Raw genomic sequence first — 17844 nt, 5'->3', positions numbered from 1 at the left:
CGGCGACTGATGTGGCTGTGGAAGAAGGAAACAGAGCTGCTGCACGTGAGCTCAGCATCAGTGAGTCGATGGTGAGATTATGGCAACGGCAGCGTGACGAACTGATTCAATGCAAAAAGACGACAAAATCTTTCAGAGGCAATAAAAGCAGACGGCCCGAACTTGGAAACATTCTTGAAGACTTGGACACCTGCGGCTTATATTCAGGTGCGGCCTATATATGTACAATTTTAAAATTTTGTTCAAATTTAGTTGATGTGGCTTATATTCAGGTGCACACAATAGTCCGGAAAATAATGTATATCTTGTTTTATGGACAAAATGGCAAAATAAAAACTCCAGGATCATACAGAGCGGATTAATACAAACATTTTATGTCCAAAATGACAAGCCTGACAGCAGCAGTTACTGTGCGAGGGGTGACAGTTTTTCAATAGAAAGTGAACTGGGGCCAGAGTTGATGGAGCTGGAAGCATGCCCATAGCCACTTCTTATTCGGAATGCAGTGGCTAGTGGGATAACTATGTCCATTTATAAATACAGTCTATGGGGATAACACAGATGTCTACTGGTTGGGTCGATATTTTTCTTGTGCTGTAGTGAGAAGTATGTATTTTTTCCATATCTAGGACTACACCAATCAATTTCCTTTTGCAGTAGATAGCTCTGTGCCGGTGAAATCCAAGTCATCATTTAAAACCATAACAGGCTCTCCATCACACCCAGAACTCCTCTCATAGGAACAAGAGGCTCCTTCTCTCAAATCTAATAACCCTCTTACTTACCTCATTGAAATTCATTTGTGGATATCTACGAGGAGTCCTTGTGATGAAGCTGAACTTATGCTACAGGGCAAAACGTGAGTGTACCGTTTTAAAGTTTAGGTTATTCCTAAAAGACTTACCAAAATTACTAATTACTTATAGCACATGGTAAAGCTGTAAGATGTTTTAGCAAACTTGAGGGTAAAATGAAAGCTTAGAATGGAGAGTCTGAGGCGGCTTTTGGTTTTGCTGCTGTAGAGAAGGTGGGATAGAGGAGGGCATAGCGTGTAGAAGCAGCAGGATGGAAGAGTGTATTTATACTGTATGAAAACTTGGAGGGATAATTATTGGAGAGGCCCCTGCACACAGAGGTGACAGCTCCAGAGTGTGCTCTGTCTCTGTTGACCCGTGTGCCTCATGTGACTCTGCTCCTCTCTGCTGGCTCCATTTGAAATGACTCTTTATATCTTTGAGCTTTAAGGCCTGGCATTAGTGGTGATTAGTGATGTCTTTTTTCTTTGCAATATTCAGAGTGGAACGTTGAGAGACACTAAAGTCAAGGCCCTTTTTGCTCTTTGGCTGATTGAACAAGGCTGTTTAATACATAGAATTATTACAGTCACATAGCATAGTGCTTTTACTCCTTTTAATGTTTGGAAGATGTTTGCCAGCTGCTGCTCAGCCATCTTTTCATTTGCCCTAGAACTGTGCCAGCTCTCGCTAGAATGTGAATGTCCCTGTGGCCCTGTGCAACAGGAAAGTCCTTGATCTAGCGCCCCCTTCAGGCCGCTTTACATGTCCCATGTGTCCTAAACACACAGTCTCAATGTCCTCATCCCACCCTCTGCCTGAGACTCTGCACTGAGTGTCAGTATTTTGTGATGATCTGATTCTTAAGATAATCTATCTATTGTTCTTTTTTTAGAGTTATGACATACTGTAAACTATTTTTCTTACATCATCAATGTGTCAGCAAAGTTATTATAAGATTAACTAATAGACTTTATTTATCTTAGCACATAAGTAGATAATCCTTGAGATAAAAATACCAAGTACACTTGGTATTAACAGTATTAGTATTAATCTTACCACAAGTATCACTGCATTGTCTCAGTGTGATTGCTGGGATTACAGTTGAAAACACAGATTCTGAATCATCCATATGTATGTTGTTCTGTTAGTTTCAAATGCACGTCTTGTGCTGGTCCCTGTTGTGTATTCACTGCTCACCTGTGTAACTCAGATTTGCATTAAATATGAGTGTTGTGAAAAGCACTACCATGTGCACACAGAGCTGTTTTCTCTTCATCTCTCCCCCTCTGATGGTTATTTTTCAGATCAGTGCTGCTGACTGGGGACAAGCTGAAACCACATACAACCTCTATGAGGTTCTCTTCAAGGTTCACAAGGTAAGACTGTGCTGCAAATATAATGAGTGAGTTTTCATCTGGCTCTTCTCTGGTCAGACAAACAGAGCAGTCTTTGAGCTGTGTACTAAACAGGACTTCAGGGCAGGACTGGTGCTTGGGTCCAGGACAGTTCTTATTATATGAGAGTATGTGTGATTGTTCTGAGTGTGCTCATGTGCTACAGTTCATATTATATTATAATGTGTGTGATTGTTCTGCTCTTGTGCTGCAGTTGTGGATGACAGAAGACTGCTGGCTGCAGGCGCGTCTGTACCTGGGCCTGGAGCAGGGCCCAGAGCAGGACCACTCCCTGTGCTTCAGTATCCTGGTGGGGCATGGCCAGAGCCACAGCTTCAGGGTGGAGCTGGCCTCTGACCTGGCCTGCTGGGAGAAGTCCTTCCAAAGAGCTGTCTTCATGGAGGTACAGCGGATACGAGTAAGTGGGACAAGTCTGAATTCAACCACCCCCACTTTGAGTACTAGCAACCTGACCCATCATAGCAGTTTAAAAAAAAAAGTCCAGATTGCACGGTGGACCACAGTGAACTGTGATTCTTCTAGCTTCAATCAGTATATGTACCCATTAGTCCTAATCATACACACACAAGTTAATATGATTTAAATGGTCCGCACGGTGCCAGTGTGCTTTTTTAAATACTATTGTTCTATAAATGCTTTTAGCCTCTATAAGAATAAGTCTTTACCTCAATGAGCCATTAAATTGCTTCTTAGGCTAATAATCCATGTGTAAAATGTGACTCACATGGAGAGCAACCTCAGCACTTTGGATCAGCTCACACTTCTTCTTCCTTTTTGTTATATACTGTTGTTATTTTGATGTTTTATATTGCGTCATGCAAATTATCCATTCTTAAACAATTTGTTTAGGGTAATATTTTAGTGGCAAGTACATTAAAAATGTATACCATCTATTTATTAATTACAATGTTAATGCTTACAGTATTGTTCAGCCACGTGTGTTTCTAATTATAAGTCTCCATGGAGATTCATATTTATGACCATAAGGGAACATTCTAGGCACATTGCCAGGAACTGTAAATCAACTTTTTATCTTTGACAATGCGTTTGAGTGGTTAAAGAATTTATAGTATGTAATAAGTTTAGATATACTTTTCTTTGCTTTCAAAACAAGTTAGTAATACCTCTTCCATTTGTCAGGTTACATTAAGAATCATGTACACCACTCCAACTCTGAATCCTCCCTTGTCATTGTTTAATTTTAGCCTAATTTCATCTTTCCGCTGGCTTGCGTGCAGTCAAGCGGAGATAAGGAGTAAAAACACGATAAGGCCCAAGGCTTTTTTGCCACTGGACCCTTAAGTGGGGACATTTATAAATATTACAGAGCCGTGCACCTGTCGCACAGAGTTAGAATCACCTCTGGACTCAGGAGCACGTAATTATACAATGCAAATTTCAGGCTGAGTTTTGGAGAGTGATTTTTCTCGAGAGTGTTGCATGGAACCTCATACCAAACATGTCCAGTGCTTTTAATGTTGAGAGGCACACGGGGTCAGCTAAAGTTCACAGCAAGATTTGAAATGAGTTGAGAAGGCAAAAGGGCAATGCGTTCGGCTGTTGGTTTTTAGATCTTTGAGCAGACTGTCAAAAAGAACCCTTGAGAAGTTAGAGAGTGTAAATGGTAACATTTTCAGAGTTTTGTGTCAGGTCTGTCTGACTTGCACTTGGAGCTGACATATGTTTTTAAAGAGGATCTTTTTCAAACCTCCTGTTCTGGTACAGGTACAGAAAGTACACTCATGCTGCTTTCACTGATATGTATTTAGTGTAGATATATATGCAAGAAAAATCTGAATTATCCTTAATTTTGTAAAGATGTAGAGATGTAAAGATTTATTTTGGAAACCAAAAAGATGCATATTGCTGGGTTTCAAGTGACATCACAGTATTTTATAGGTCGGTAATATTTAATACAAATCGGGATGGCTAAAATTAATATTGTTAATATGTAGATTTATGTTTTAATACAGCAAGTTCTAGAGTATAGTCACTAATAGAAATGTCAACATTTGTTCATTTACCTTTTAGATATTTCGTGGCAAAGTACAATATAATCTATAGGGAAATCTGGCTCCTGCCCCCGTCTGAGAGTATGACATCATTACACTGTAGAATCTGAAAACCACTAATAGTAAACCAGTTTGTTCTTGGTTTTAAATTGGAGTAATTAGATGTTGTAATTAGACAGTGAGTGCCATCATGTGGCTGTTTACAGCTGCTTAAATAAACAAGGAGCTGATTCCAACACTATATATCTTCTCTTTAGAGCACTGATGTTAATGAAACATAACTCATCTATTCATCTTGTTAATTCTTTGTGTGTCTTTTGGCATGGCAACTAGTCTATAAAAACACTCCTAAAAAAAAGTCCTTTATCTCTAATCCCAATTATGTTGTACCACATACTGGCATGGCAACCCTGAGCAAATATGCAGGTCAGATGTCACTAAGGCGTAGAAACAAAAACACTAGGGTTCTTAAGGTTTTATTTATTTTATTTAAATGGGAAACTCCCATTGAGATTACTAATAGTTTTTTTTTTGTTTTTTGTTTTTTCAAGAGAATTCTGAAACTATATCAAAATCTTTCAGCAATGATTAAACTGATCTGTTGGAACCAAACATTTTAGTTTCCAAGTGTTTTTTTTTTTTTTTTGTAAATGATGATGGTTATCAAATATAGTTGTAACATATAGTTGTAAATGCCAGGGTATGGATTTGAGATGACTTGTGGCATATGTTGTGCATTTCTTATTGTCAAACTTAAATATACTGTCAGAAGAACTGTAGTCAGGCTGGCGCCACCTAGTGCCTCCACTCAATTTAATTTCTCTCCAGTGACTAGGTCAGGAATCAGAATACACTAGATGGTTCTCAAGTGAGTTCTGGCACCAGCCAATTAGCGAAGAGCCATACATTCTGAGTTGGCAATGATTCCCGAGACTGAGGATTTAAAGCTGGAACAAAGAGAATGTTTGGTGAATTTTATCAATGGGAAAGAAGTTATTGCCCTTTTTCCTTCGTGATTTGGCACATTACATACGTCACTACCAAATAGCAGCGATTTTACCTGCCTACCATCCAGCGAACGAATCCTAATGCTGTGAGGTCGGACGGTTTCCACTAAGTGAAGTGGCTGATGAATCATAGTAGAAGACTTGTGCCTGTACCAAATCATATCTGAGCAGTGACCTGTAGAAACAATAAGAACAATCATAATATAACTCTCTGTTACATAGATAACAACAGGGGATATTTTGGCAGGATCTTCTCAAATTGTGAGAGAAATAGTTGAGTCAGAAAGCTTCACATCAAAAGCAATTTGAAATCCACTTCCTCTTTGTTGTTTGATCCTAAAATAGTCTGTGTTTATTGTCAAAGTCTTCTAACTTTTTCCTGAGCGATTTACCAGAAAACCCTGAGATTACAATGGCTCATCCTCATTGCTAATGTCAACTTGGAGATATAGATTTGTAGAACAAGGATGAATGGAGGACAGGTATGCATGTTAAAGTCTACGCTGCACAAATGAACTGTAGTTTTACCCCCAAAAAAGCTTAGAGTGAGAAATATTTGTTCACAACTAAAGCCTGCATCACAATGTCTTTTATGATCTACTGCTAACTTTTAATCCCAGGGAATTTTTACAAGTTTACAACACTGTTTACATGATTCATGATCACATTTGCATAATACAGCTTCTTATTGATAGACTCTTTTAGGCAAACATTAAGTATAATTATTAGAAGCGCTATTAAATCTGGTCATGTGTTCTTCGTAAGGTGTGACAGGGTGTGACTTCTTCTAAATGTAATGGTTGATTAGGTTTAGTATTACGTGCTGTTTGCTCTGAAATGATTGAAAAGTGATTGGACAGCTGCCTATCTTTGAATGAGTCACCGACCATGCCATTGGGATGAGTCTTCTTCTGCTTCATTAAGAAACTAGCTTTTGTATTTACAGAGGTCAGAGGAAGGTTTCATAAGTGCAAGAATCGTGTGAGGACATTTTACGTAATTATATAACTTTATATATATATATATATATATATATATATATATATATATATATATATATATATATATATATATATATATATATATATATATATATAGTATATATATATATATATATATAGTATATAGATTTTTATAAAGAGAAATATTTATAATTTAAGGGGAATTCATCTCTTTAAAATGGCCAGAGTCCGAACAACAAGGAAAAGTTTTTGTTTTTCAGTTTGTGGGTCAAAATCTGGAATTCTATGAGTGATGAGCTCAAAAAATACCCAAATATGAAAATGTTTAAACATAGATATAAAGAAATGATCATAGCTATGTGTGCACAAGAAGGAGTTTATGTTTATTTGTCATTTGAATGTAATCTACACCAGATTTATAGTAAGTCACATTACTCCAGATACAAAAATAAGAGTCTGGCAGAAACACCTTTTTGCATTAATGGGACTAAAAGTGGGGTAGGTAACTGACTTGCCTGCGCGCTGCCGATTACAGTGTTTACATGTACGCCTGTCACTGCAGTCCACAGACGCACAGACATCTGTTTACTCCACCAATACAACAGTTTTTTAGTGGCTTTTTTGACCTATATCTTCCTCGCAGTTAGCACAAAGTTTGTGGCAGACAAGAATCCAGAAGCAGTTCACCCCAAAAAAAAGTCCATTTTTGAGGTCGCTGAAAGAAGAAGACAAGGGGAAAAGCAGCGAAGCCAAACTAAGGTGATTCTTGGAGATTCATTCCAGCGATGGCGCAACTGAAGCAGACGCAGGGTCTAAAGACTGACGCACTGGTCGCCAAATTACTCCTGGACAGGTCACTTCTGCTTATTATGAAAACATACTTTATTTCCAAGAGCTAGACAAACGTTTTTCAGGACACGAAAGCGATATCCTATGTCTGAAAACGTAATTTTCAAGGCAAAGAAAGAGTCCGCTTGCAGCTGCGTGTTGTAGTAGTAGCTAGTTCATTCGCACGGAATCTCCGCACACCCTTCTCTGCTCCTCTCCTCGCTCCCTGCTCCGCTCTTCTCCCTGCTCCTCACCTCTTCTCCGTGCACGAAATGTCCGCACACCCCCTCCCCCCGCTCCTCACTTCTCCGTCTTGCCTAACCAACACTGTAGTTAGTTGTTTACAAGTCGTGCAGCGCACCGGCTGTAAACAAACCTGTTTCTGGCGTAAGGAGGAGGAGGGAGGAGGCGTTTCTACGTAGGGAGCTGTAGGGGAGGGGGGGGTTTCACGCATGCGCAACATTTGAAAAAGGACAAACAGTCGCTGGATTTCTCGTTCCTTGGAAAATCCTCTATACAACCTTTAAGATTCGTTCTCTCGACAGTAGGCGAGTACTTTTTTTTTTCTGATTCATGACCTAGTTGCTGGAGAAAAATGAAATTGAGCAGAGGCACTAGGTAGCTCCAACCTGGCTAGTAAAAGACACTTGTTAACTTGAAAATTAGGACTTCATGACATTTTAAGGTGGAACAGAGCATTTTGAGCTTGGGAAACATGTGTGAATGAAACAAAACACAAATACAGGTATGTTTCTGATGACTTAACAGCATTAAAACCTGTCTTAAAGCTCACAAGTTAGTTACTCTGACACTATGTTTGCAGTAATAGGTGGAGTTCACATTCTAGAATTTGATTATGTCTTGATTATTATGATTATAGCCTCTAGTCCACAGATGTTGAACCGTATCATTATTATCTGGTATTATTTGTACTGATTAATCTTGTGACTTGATCTTCATCTTTTCACCTGGTAACAATTTAGGTGTCAAACAATGGCGCCACTTTCTTAAGCTATTGTGACAGAAGAATTTCACCTTTGTTTGTTTGATAGATAAGATGTTGAGCATGATGCCAGTTTTCATTCAGTGTGTATAGGCCCAGTAATGACCTCGTTAATTGGTGCAATCTATACAAGGTAAAATAATCTCTTCTATCTAGAGTGAAGTACTAATCTGAAGCACCTTTTTCTGATTTGATATATGTTGTGCTTTTCCATAAAGTAGTTTGACTAGAATCTCATTATACCTTTAAGTGTTTTAAAGAACATTATATAACCTCATTCAGCATTCCTCTGACACGCCAAAGAAAATGTCCTTAAGAATATTTCCTGTTGCATTTTAAGTTGAGCTAATTCCCACTGAAGCCTCTTTTCCAATTAGTGAAGTTGGTGCTTACCGCGTCACAACAAAGTCTCAGTGGGTGACAGAGGGTGCAGGAAGAAACTGCTTTGCGGCTGTATACTTTTAACCATTTTTTTTTTTTACTTTTAGCTTTTCATCCTAGTCACAGCTGAATTCGTGCCTGCTCCAAAAAAGACCAGGGCCAGGGTCTGTGAGCACAAACACAGGGCAAAAGAAGAAACCGTGCTCTCCATCCGCACCCCGCCATCCCACTGTGCACGGTTCTAGATAATTAAAAGCACCACGGCTTCGAGTCAGAGTGCGACAAAGGAGATCCCAATCTTTTCACTTGTTGGTATTCAGAGAGAGTGGCCGCTAGACTGTCACGTCACCCAGCTTTAGAGGGATACTGCGCTTCCACATGGGTGCTTCTCCGAGAGTTGTGAAAAGCCTCTATTTGTTTGTGCAGGGAACGCGACAAATGACTGTTAAAGATTGATGCCTTCTGAAATGTGTTTCTTCTGTCAGTGTCAATTATCAAAAGCCCCGAGGCGTACTCCATAGGCAGCAGGCGTATCACAGAGTTAGAGGAGGACAGCAGTTTAGATATGGCCATTAGTCTTTGATTGCCAAGACTTCAGGACATTTTATATCCGATTTTTTCTTCAGTTGTTCATATGTACCATTGGCACAGGAGGAAGAGTAGACAAAAGTTCAATTAAGAGTAATGTTACTTTAAAATAATATTACTCAAGTGGAAGAAGTGAAGAAAATTCATTTGAAGTTAATGTAAAACATAAAAGAAACACCCTATTAACATTCAAATACATTTAAATAAAGACTACCTAATTATTTTATATGTGGAATACTACCAGTTTTTGCTGTTGTTGTAATATTTATTATGCCTCAAAATTAGCAGTAGAGTTCGCACTCAGACACAAATATCTCTCGTGTCCTCCGCTGAAGTATTCATTTGATTTGTGTACTTTTTAACATGTTGTCAGTGACATACACGCACAGCTCCCTGTCCTCTTTAAATATTTATTCATTTTAGCACATCTCAGCAAAAATCAAGGAAGTAGTGATGTTAACAGTGAGGTCGCCAAGCATTATCACAAGCTTAAAAAAATAAAAGAGTTTTATATGAAGTAGTTAAGAACAATCTGTGGGAAAACAAACAAATTTGAGATATATATTGTATATGTAATTCTAAGTTGGCAGAAGGTTAATATACAGGCTTATTCAGTCTTAGAAATTGTTTCATCCAACATTTGTGGATTTTCCTTTTGGTGTAATCATTAGGGAAATCTGACCCCATCTGGACCTATCACACATCTGTGATTAGGTCAAATGAATCCATTTTTAGGTTCAGTAACACTTTCACTTCTGTATACACTCATGTAGCATGATCAGCCTAATTATCTCTGAGCACCTGATGGACCAAGTTCTGTCAGCGCTGTGTTTCTGAGTTTATCGAAACCTAAAAGTTTCTCAGAACCCTTTCTGAAGTTGCCAGGCAACGAGAGAAGAATCCAGGAAGTGTCTGTGCTGAGCCAAAGAAACGTCTGGAACAGAGCAGCAGCACTGTCACAGATGAGATTAGCACTCTTCTTTTTGTGCGTGGGATCAAACAGTGTAAATGATGCAGCCTATAATAACACATACAATACTATTAGATTTATGCACCACCTGTGCACAATGTTTAACAGAAGACATTTCCTTCTGAACAAATGGTACTTTTAAGAGCATTATCACTGCATCATCATATATACTTCTACTTTAATAAAACAGTTGAAGCTGACTAAAGTCACAACCACACTGTAGGTCTATGTTATTAGGTTCTTTTTTTTCAGACCTAGAGTGTTATTTCATACCTGACAGTTTCGACTGCTCACTAGCGTCTTCCTCAGAGTGATCACGTGATGTTGCTGTGACGTGTCTGGTCAGCTGATTTAAACAGGTTTTGGCGCTGTCTTCCTACCGGTGGACCCCACCCCACGTGACCACTCTGAGGAAGACGCTAGTGAGCAGTCGAAACTGTCAGGTATGAAATAACACTCTAGGTCTGAAAAAAAAGAACCTAATAACATAGAATATCGGAAGACCAAATTAATCTCATTGGACCACACTGTAGGTCTATTTTAAAAATGTACTTATATTTTTTATTAAAGATTTGCAGCCTTCACATCAAATGGTCAGTTTATTTAATTTGTGGAACGCTAACATGAAATCAGATGTTTGTTCTGTGCTGGTTCTTTTTACATTAGTATTACAGCTGGGTCTCATTAAACACTCTCCTTGGGGTCACATTGACCCGAAGAAATTTATATTTCCTTCCCGCTCTCTTGGGGTGGGTCAGTCAGACCCAAAAATGTATTTTCTCGCCTGGCGAGAGTTTATTTGAAAATAAGTTTTTGGGTCTGATTGACCCGCCCCAAGAGAGTGGGGAGGAATTTTCTTTTTTCTTTGGGTCAATGTGACCCCAAGGAGAGTGTGAGGGTTAAGAAGTTACTGATACGATACATACCTCAATACATCGGCCACGTTACGATATGTATCTCGATACAGTGTACTTTCTGCTCAATACTCTATATTCAAATCGTTTTCATATGGTTCAATAAAAAATAAAGACTGAATCATGGCTATGATACTGAAAGTCTTTGTTAAACGGACCCATGTTAATCATCAAAACAGTGAACATGTCAGATGTGTCGCATGAACGAGTTTCCTTCCTCTAAACAAGCAACAAAACTGTAGCTGTAACAAAATAATTTTGTAAAATATACCAAAAAATACTCTTGGGAATATATATCGATACAGTAGCCCACAATATTGATACTGTATCAACACATTAAACCATACAATATTTGGATATTTTTGTACACCTCTATTAGTACACTATATTGTTTTTATTATTATATTAAGATATCTAATTATGCAAAGATTTTGGCTGCTACCCATGTGTTTTCGTAGTGTTTTTAAACTCATAATACCTTTTCTCACATGCCAAATAGTTAATCTTTATTTGAGTGACAGACATTTGATTTGATGCCAGTAAAGTCTGCATTACCTGCTAAACCTGAGCCTCCGACACAAGAGACTTTCACTGAGGCTGTGACTAATGCTGCACTTAAAAGGGCCCACTGAAAAAGCTTGTTACTATTAAAAGTTGGCTGATAGCATGTCTCCTGATACCAGCACTGTCTGCCGAAACAAACAATGACTGAATGTAACCACGACTTAACTATGAATTATGAGTGACATTACATTATCATTTGAACACTTAATTGTGAAAACATACTTATGATGGTTTATGTTGACATGGTATTGTAATAAAACTCAAAATAATAATAGTAGCAGTAGAAAGTCAAAAGTTGGATAAAATATTCATATTATTTGTAATACAATATCTAAATGGAAAGCAGTTTGTCCAGTGTCCTTCAGTTTGCTTTACAGATCTATGTGTCATATAAATTTGAGTGTTGCAATTATTATGAGAAGAAATATTTAGTTTTAACAGTTACTCAACAACAATAAACGGCAGTGTAATTCTTAATCTATTAGTCACATTGCCTAACACAGGACCATTCTTTGAGTATGTCACCAGATTTTTTGTACCAAACTTTCTGAAATATAAAGTAAGGTGAAATCAGATGACTTGTTTTTTATTTATTTTTTTATTTTTGTTGTGAATAGGAAAGTCTTGATTAACAATTGTAATAAATTATCCTGATATGTACTGATTCCACCTTAAGCAAAACCTTTTATTGTTATATAAAGCACTCATAATACTGTATAATAGTTATGCAAGAGTCAATGTTGTGTAATATGTGACCTTGAAAATTGCACAATAATTCTAAATCTCGCTAACAAAAACTTGTCTTGTGTCCACAGACCAAAAGTTACGTGTGCAGCAGCCAGGGCAGTGTGCTGTGCTTCACTGTGGACTTCGACTCCGGCTTCAGCTGCTCACAAGGCTCTTCCAAGGTCCTGTCTCGTCCATCACACTGTGTTTTGTCTGAGTCTCCCGAGGCCTGGCGTTTAAACATTATTACTATATCAATCACTGCGATCATTACGTTCATACAATACATAAACAGCTTGTAAAAGAGAATGGTTTATGTATGCCGCTATAAAATGGAGGGCACTTTTCTACAGCATGTGTGATTGTGTGACAGATAAAAGACAGGGTTAGTGGTGAGTCATTCCTACGTCATTATCAGGAAACCATAAAAATTAAATGTATTTAATATAATCTTGTTGCATGATTGAACATACATAGACTTATTCATTAATCTAAAAGGCATTCATTAATAACAGCATTCAAACTGTTGTTTCTCATCTAATACTCACTTAACCCATACATTTAACTTACTGAAATAGAGTTTGTATAATACAGTTAAATAATAATAAAACTGTGGACAGCTGCTAATGTATTCTGTGACTAAAGCATGTAATACAGTAAAAGAAACAGAATCAGGAAAAGCTGCTTATTTTGAGTGGAAAAAATTCATTAAATTATGTAGGGATATTATGTATTTTTGTGTTCTATCATGTTATAATGGTTAGCTGTAAGATTTTGTGCAATACTCAGCCCACAAGCCTACATCATCCATGCTCCCACAAACATGCAAAAGTGTGATACAAAACTGCACACAGCAACTTCACAAACCTTTGCGCTGGGAGCAAAGTCACCCTACACAAGCATGTCCAAACTATGACCCGTGAGCCAAATCCGACCCTCAGACACATTTTTCTTGGCCCTCAGGCTTCCAGGTCAATTGGCTCAAATTACCTTGTATGAATTAAAAATTTACTTTTTACAGCAAGTTTTTTGAAAATCTACCTTGATAAAGCTCATATTTAATATTTAGTGTGTGGTTTTCAGGATGTTAACATGAATAAAGGACTGATGGCTCATTCTAGCATGTTAAACACCAGCAGCAGTCTACAGCCCTCAATCAGCCCTCCGTTTCATCTGTGTTTAGATATGTGGCCCTTTATGAAAAAGGTTTGGACACCCTTACCCTACACTCCTTCGCGCGCTCTGAGGTCTGAGGGCCAGCTCCGACTTGTCATCCCAAAAACAAGACACAAAAGCAGCGGTGATCGGGCCTTTTCTGTGGTTGGCCCCAAACTTTGGAATGCCTCAAATTAAGAGCGCCCTCTTTAGTCAATTCTTTTAAGTTTCATTTTAAAACACTTTAACTCACTGGCTTTTAACACGGCGTGAGAAATGTGTGCTCCTCTGACTGTTTTTTATTTTTATTGTATTTATTTGCTATTTTTATATTAGCAAATTTTAGTATTTTTTATGTTTTTATTGACTTGCTTATTTATTTATTTTATGTTTTATTTAATTTTATGTTTTATTTTTATGTGCAGCACTTTGGAGACTGTGCTATACAAATAAAACTGGATTGGATTGGAAAGGGAAGTGTCAAAAAAGTGAAACTTATGAATCATGTTAATACGTTGTTTTCAGCGCATTTTCAAAACAAAAGGTAATACGGTGATCTAAATATGTTATATGTTTGCAGTTAATACCCAAGTAAAATACTCCCTGTGTTAAAAAAGGAAACGGGGAAGCAAAATGATGCAACATAAAACAATAATCAATAATAGACTTCAAAATACAATACCGGCTACACTGATCACAAACAGAAGGTATTCTGTAGTCCAACAATAATAACATAATTAAGATAATAACACTTTAATTTTCTTTCCTGTCTCGTAGACTGTGCTGTGGCGATACAAGTTTTCTCAACTGAAAGGCTCATCTGACGACGGGAAAACCAGGGTAAAACTCCTCTTCAAGAACACTGAGAGCCAGCAAATAGACATGAAGGTAGGCCGTGTGTGACTGTGTAGCGCCAAGTGAATGACCGAGTATTGTTTTAATGCTGTTTCTCACTTGCTGTTGTCAGGAGCTGGAGTTTGCTAACCTAACGGCGGTCCTTCACTGCATCCACTCCTTCATCGCTGCTAAAGTGGCCTCTATGGACCCTCTGTTCATGTGCACTCAGACTCTAACCGGGAACTACACAAACTCCTGAAGACCTGTTTTCAACATGATGCACACCTGTGGGATTTTTATGCACAATGACGATCATGGAAACATTTTGTCCTATTTTTGTATGAAAAAGTAAAAAATTAAAATATGATATTGTAAATTATGTATGAATCATTTGCTCTTTGGGCAACTGTAAAAAGTAGTCAACAAAACACTTGAAATGTGATTGGACTGAAAGCGTTTTTTAAAGAAAGAACCTGCATTATATTTAACAGCCCACACAGTGTATCTTCTGTCAGCTCACGTAATGGTTTCATTTTTGCCTTTTTAATAAATTGATACCCAAAGTACAACTGCCAATCATTTAAGAAGCAAGTCACAGGGTCTCAGATTTCTGTTTGGAATGTGCATGTTCTCAAGATTTTTCCTCTGGGCGTTGCGTTTTCTCCATCAACGTAAACCTGCACTCCGACGCAGGAGCTGGGAATTCTGGTGCCTGTTGGTTAATAAATATCAATAAAACTATCCCCTGATCAATGCCCGTGAAGAGGAGCCAGTAGAGGAGGAGTTTTCAGTGGTGTTAACGGAATGTTCCACCCACAGGACAGCACTGGAGCAACTATGTCCTTGAACCGGTCTATAAACAAACACCTCGATGTGATTGTCATTCAAATTCCCAGTTAAACCTGTTCTAACCCTCACTGTGCAGAACACCTCAGCCCCTCCTCCCAATGTCACAAGTTACATATTGTGGTTTGTTAATAGATTAACCAAAACCAGGACCTAATTTCTGGTAATTAAAGCAGAGATGACGTAAAATTCAGAATCAAGAGAAGTAGGAGGAAATGACTCCTTTGTGCTTGGAACTGAGCTTGGAACACAGATTAACTAGAACTGAAGTGGCCGGTCCTGTTGGATGTCTCTTATCTTTGCTAATGGCTCTAGATGTAATCACAAACAAAGCTTCACATCTTAAAAAATTGCATTCATTGCTCCTTATACCAGCGTCAAAGCAGAGTTTTTAACAGATTAGAAACTAACAAAATTCCATTTCTTTTATTAATATTTTTACTAGTATCATTCTTGGCCCTTTTCAGTTGTATTTACATGAATGTCTGTAGAGCTTCTGTTTAAATCATCACTGGGCAGAATGAAGATGAAAACAGAGGGTTTTATTTGACTTTCCAAGGCTCATACTCAAACATCTGTGACACCAGCCGTGCACTGGGCCCTGTCTCTGTCCTCTGTGCCTCCTCTTCCTCTCTGCCTCTCCCTTGTCTCTCCTCTTCCTCTTGTCTGTCTCTCTTCTTCCTTTCCTTCTCCACTTTCTCCCCTCTGTGTCTCCTCTGTCTCCTCTGCGTCTCCTCCTCCTCTTTCTCTTATTTGTCTCTAATCTGCCTCTCCTTTCTCTCTCCTCTCCTCCTATCCTCTGTGTCTCCTCTGCTTCTCCTCCTCCTCTCTCTTCTTTCTCTTACCTGTCTCTCCTCCTCCACTTCCTTTCATCTGCCTCTTCCTCTCCTTTTCCTCTCATCTGCATCTCCACTACCTCTCCTCCTCCTCTCTCCCTCTCCTCTTCCTCTCTTATGCCTGTCCACCTCCTCCTTCTCACCTCTGCCTCTCCGCCTCCTCAAATCTGCCTCTCCTTGACCTCTCCTCCTCTTCCTCTCCATCTCCTCTTATCTGCCTATCCTCTACCTCTCCCCCTCCTTTCGCCTCTCCTGCTCTCCTCCTGTCCTCTTCCTCCTCGTGTCCTCTTCCTCACACACAGACAGCGTGTTGCGTCAGAGTTGTGTGGAGCTCTGTTCGAGTGCTCTGCTCTCTGTCAATGGGCCGTGACTCCACAGTCAGGGATCCTGGCACTAACTGGAGCACTTGTGATAAGAAGTCTGACAAAGTCTAAGAAAAAGACTGTGCTCGGCTGCTTTTAATACACACAGAAGACACAGCACACCATTATATTTACACGAGCTTGTCTTTTATTATTATTGCGAGCAGCACTTCTATGTATTTACATGAAGTGAAAGATCAGTGTAACCGAGGGAAATGGCCACACTGATGTTTGTGCAGTAAAGCAGTACACTGGCAAACCTCAAAAATCCTCCTCTCAGCAAACCTGCCACACTATTCTCTCAAACTCTGGTCAAATTTGTGCCAACCTAAATAATTTGAGTCAGAGGAGATAGAAATGTCACAATAATTCAGCGCTCTGCCTATAGGTTTGTGAATTTAGACGTGGACCTGACTCAGAGCACAGTAAATCAGAATATAAACTGAAGATCACATAGAGCGTTAGTGAGGGTCTGGACCGTATATAAGAACATCGTTAACCCGCTGGACACCACATTCCACATAGGAAGTGAGCATGCTTCCGGCTCCATCAACTACAATGGACTTTAACATTAAAAACACCCCTCTCTGTGTAACTGCTGCTGCTAGTCTGGTCATTTTGGTCTCACCGAATCCGTGTATCATTCGTTCATTCGTTTTTCAAAATAAAACCAAAAATAACAACAACAAAAAACGGATCTGTGTCGTTCAGACTGTCATTAAAAGATCAGTTACAGGAGCATAGGGGTGAAAAAATCAGATTTGAGTCACTTCAGGCTGAAGTCTGAACGTAGGGACTTTGGCGTTACTCATAGTGTTTGCCTCCAGTCAAATGACGCTCATGAGGACGGCAGTTATAGGAGCAAATTTGGACCTGCTTGCATATTAGGATTAGGAATTTACTTACAGACAACAAAGAAAAATAAACACCAGAATCATGTAGAGCAGGTTAATCCACGTATCATTCGTCCATTTGTTTTTCAAAATAAAACTAAAAATAACAAAACAAATAACAAATACTTTCTTCATTATTTGTCTCCAAAACCAAAATGAAATAATGAATTTTTTTCAGTTTTCGATTTTGTGTTTAAATGAATAATGGAAAAAACAGATCACAGACGTTTCCCGTTTCAGTGACTTAAACTGCGATGTCGGACTTTTGCGCCACATATGGACTGAACCAGGACTGAACCAAGCCTGAACCAGTACTAAAACAGGACTGAGTGTCGAGACGGGCCCGGAGGTGCACCCGTGTAGACTGCCGGGTGATCAGGACTGAGACCAGGACTGAGACCGGGAGTGAGAGCAGGACTAAGACCATGACAGGACTGGCTCAGTCCTGGTTTAGACCTGGCTCAGTCCTGGTTTAGACCTGGCTCAGTCCTGGTTTAGACCTGGCTCAGTTCTGGTTTAGACCTGGCTCAGTTCGTATGTGGCGCAAAAGTCCGGTATCGCATTTTAAGTCACTGAAACGGGAAATGTCTGTTATCTGTTTTTTCCATTATTCATTTAAACACAAAATCGAAAACGGAAAAAAACGAATTGTTATCTGTTTTTTCATTTTGGTTTTGGAGACAAATAATGAAGAAAATAGTTGTTTTTTCATTTTATTATTTTTGGTTTTATTTTGAAAAACAAATGG

The 17844-nt window shown here is 38.8% G+C and overlaps 1 protein-coding gene across 1 annotated transcript in view; it reads left to right on the top strand.

Annotated features, from left to right (window-relative positions):
• Positions 1-14649, top strand: part of sntg2 (syntrophin, gamma 2) — a 70038-nt gene extending 55389 nt beyond the window's left edge. Inside the window, exons 12-16 of the mRNA XM_055159047.1 lie at positions 2102-2173; positions 2406-2609; positions 12257-12349; positions 14100-14210; positions 14290-14649. Of these exons, the coding sequence (XP_055015022.1) occupies positions 2102-2173; positions 2406-2609; positions 12257-12349; positions 14100-14210; positions 14290-14418 (609 nt within the window). The 3' untranslated portion in view covers positions 14419-14649. The remainder of the gene's footprint in view (positions 1-2101; positions 2174-2405; positions 2610-12256; positions 12350-14099; positions 14211-14289) is intronic.
• The last annotated feature ends 3195 nt before the right edge of the window (positions 14650-17844 follow it).

The sequence above is a fragment of the Boleophthalmus pectinirostris genome, unplaced genomic scaffold (genome assembly GCF_026225935.1).
Source record: "Boleophthalmus pectinirostris isolate CB_2022bp ecotype Guang Dong unplaced genomic scaffold, ASM2622593v1 HiC_scaffold_10, whole genome shotgun sequence".
In the NCBI taxonomy this organism is placed as follows: domain Eukaryota; kingdom Metazoa; phylum Chordata; class Actinopteri; order Gobiiformes; family Gobiidae; genus Boleophthalmus; species Boleophthalmus pectinirostris.
This window is presented reverse-complemented; position numbering and strand designations above follow the sequence as displayed.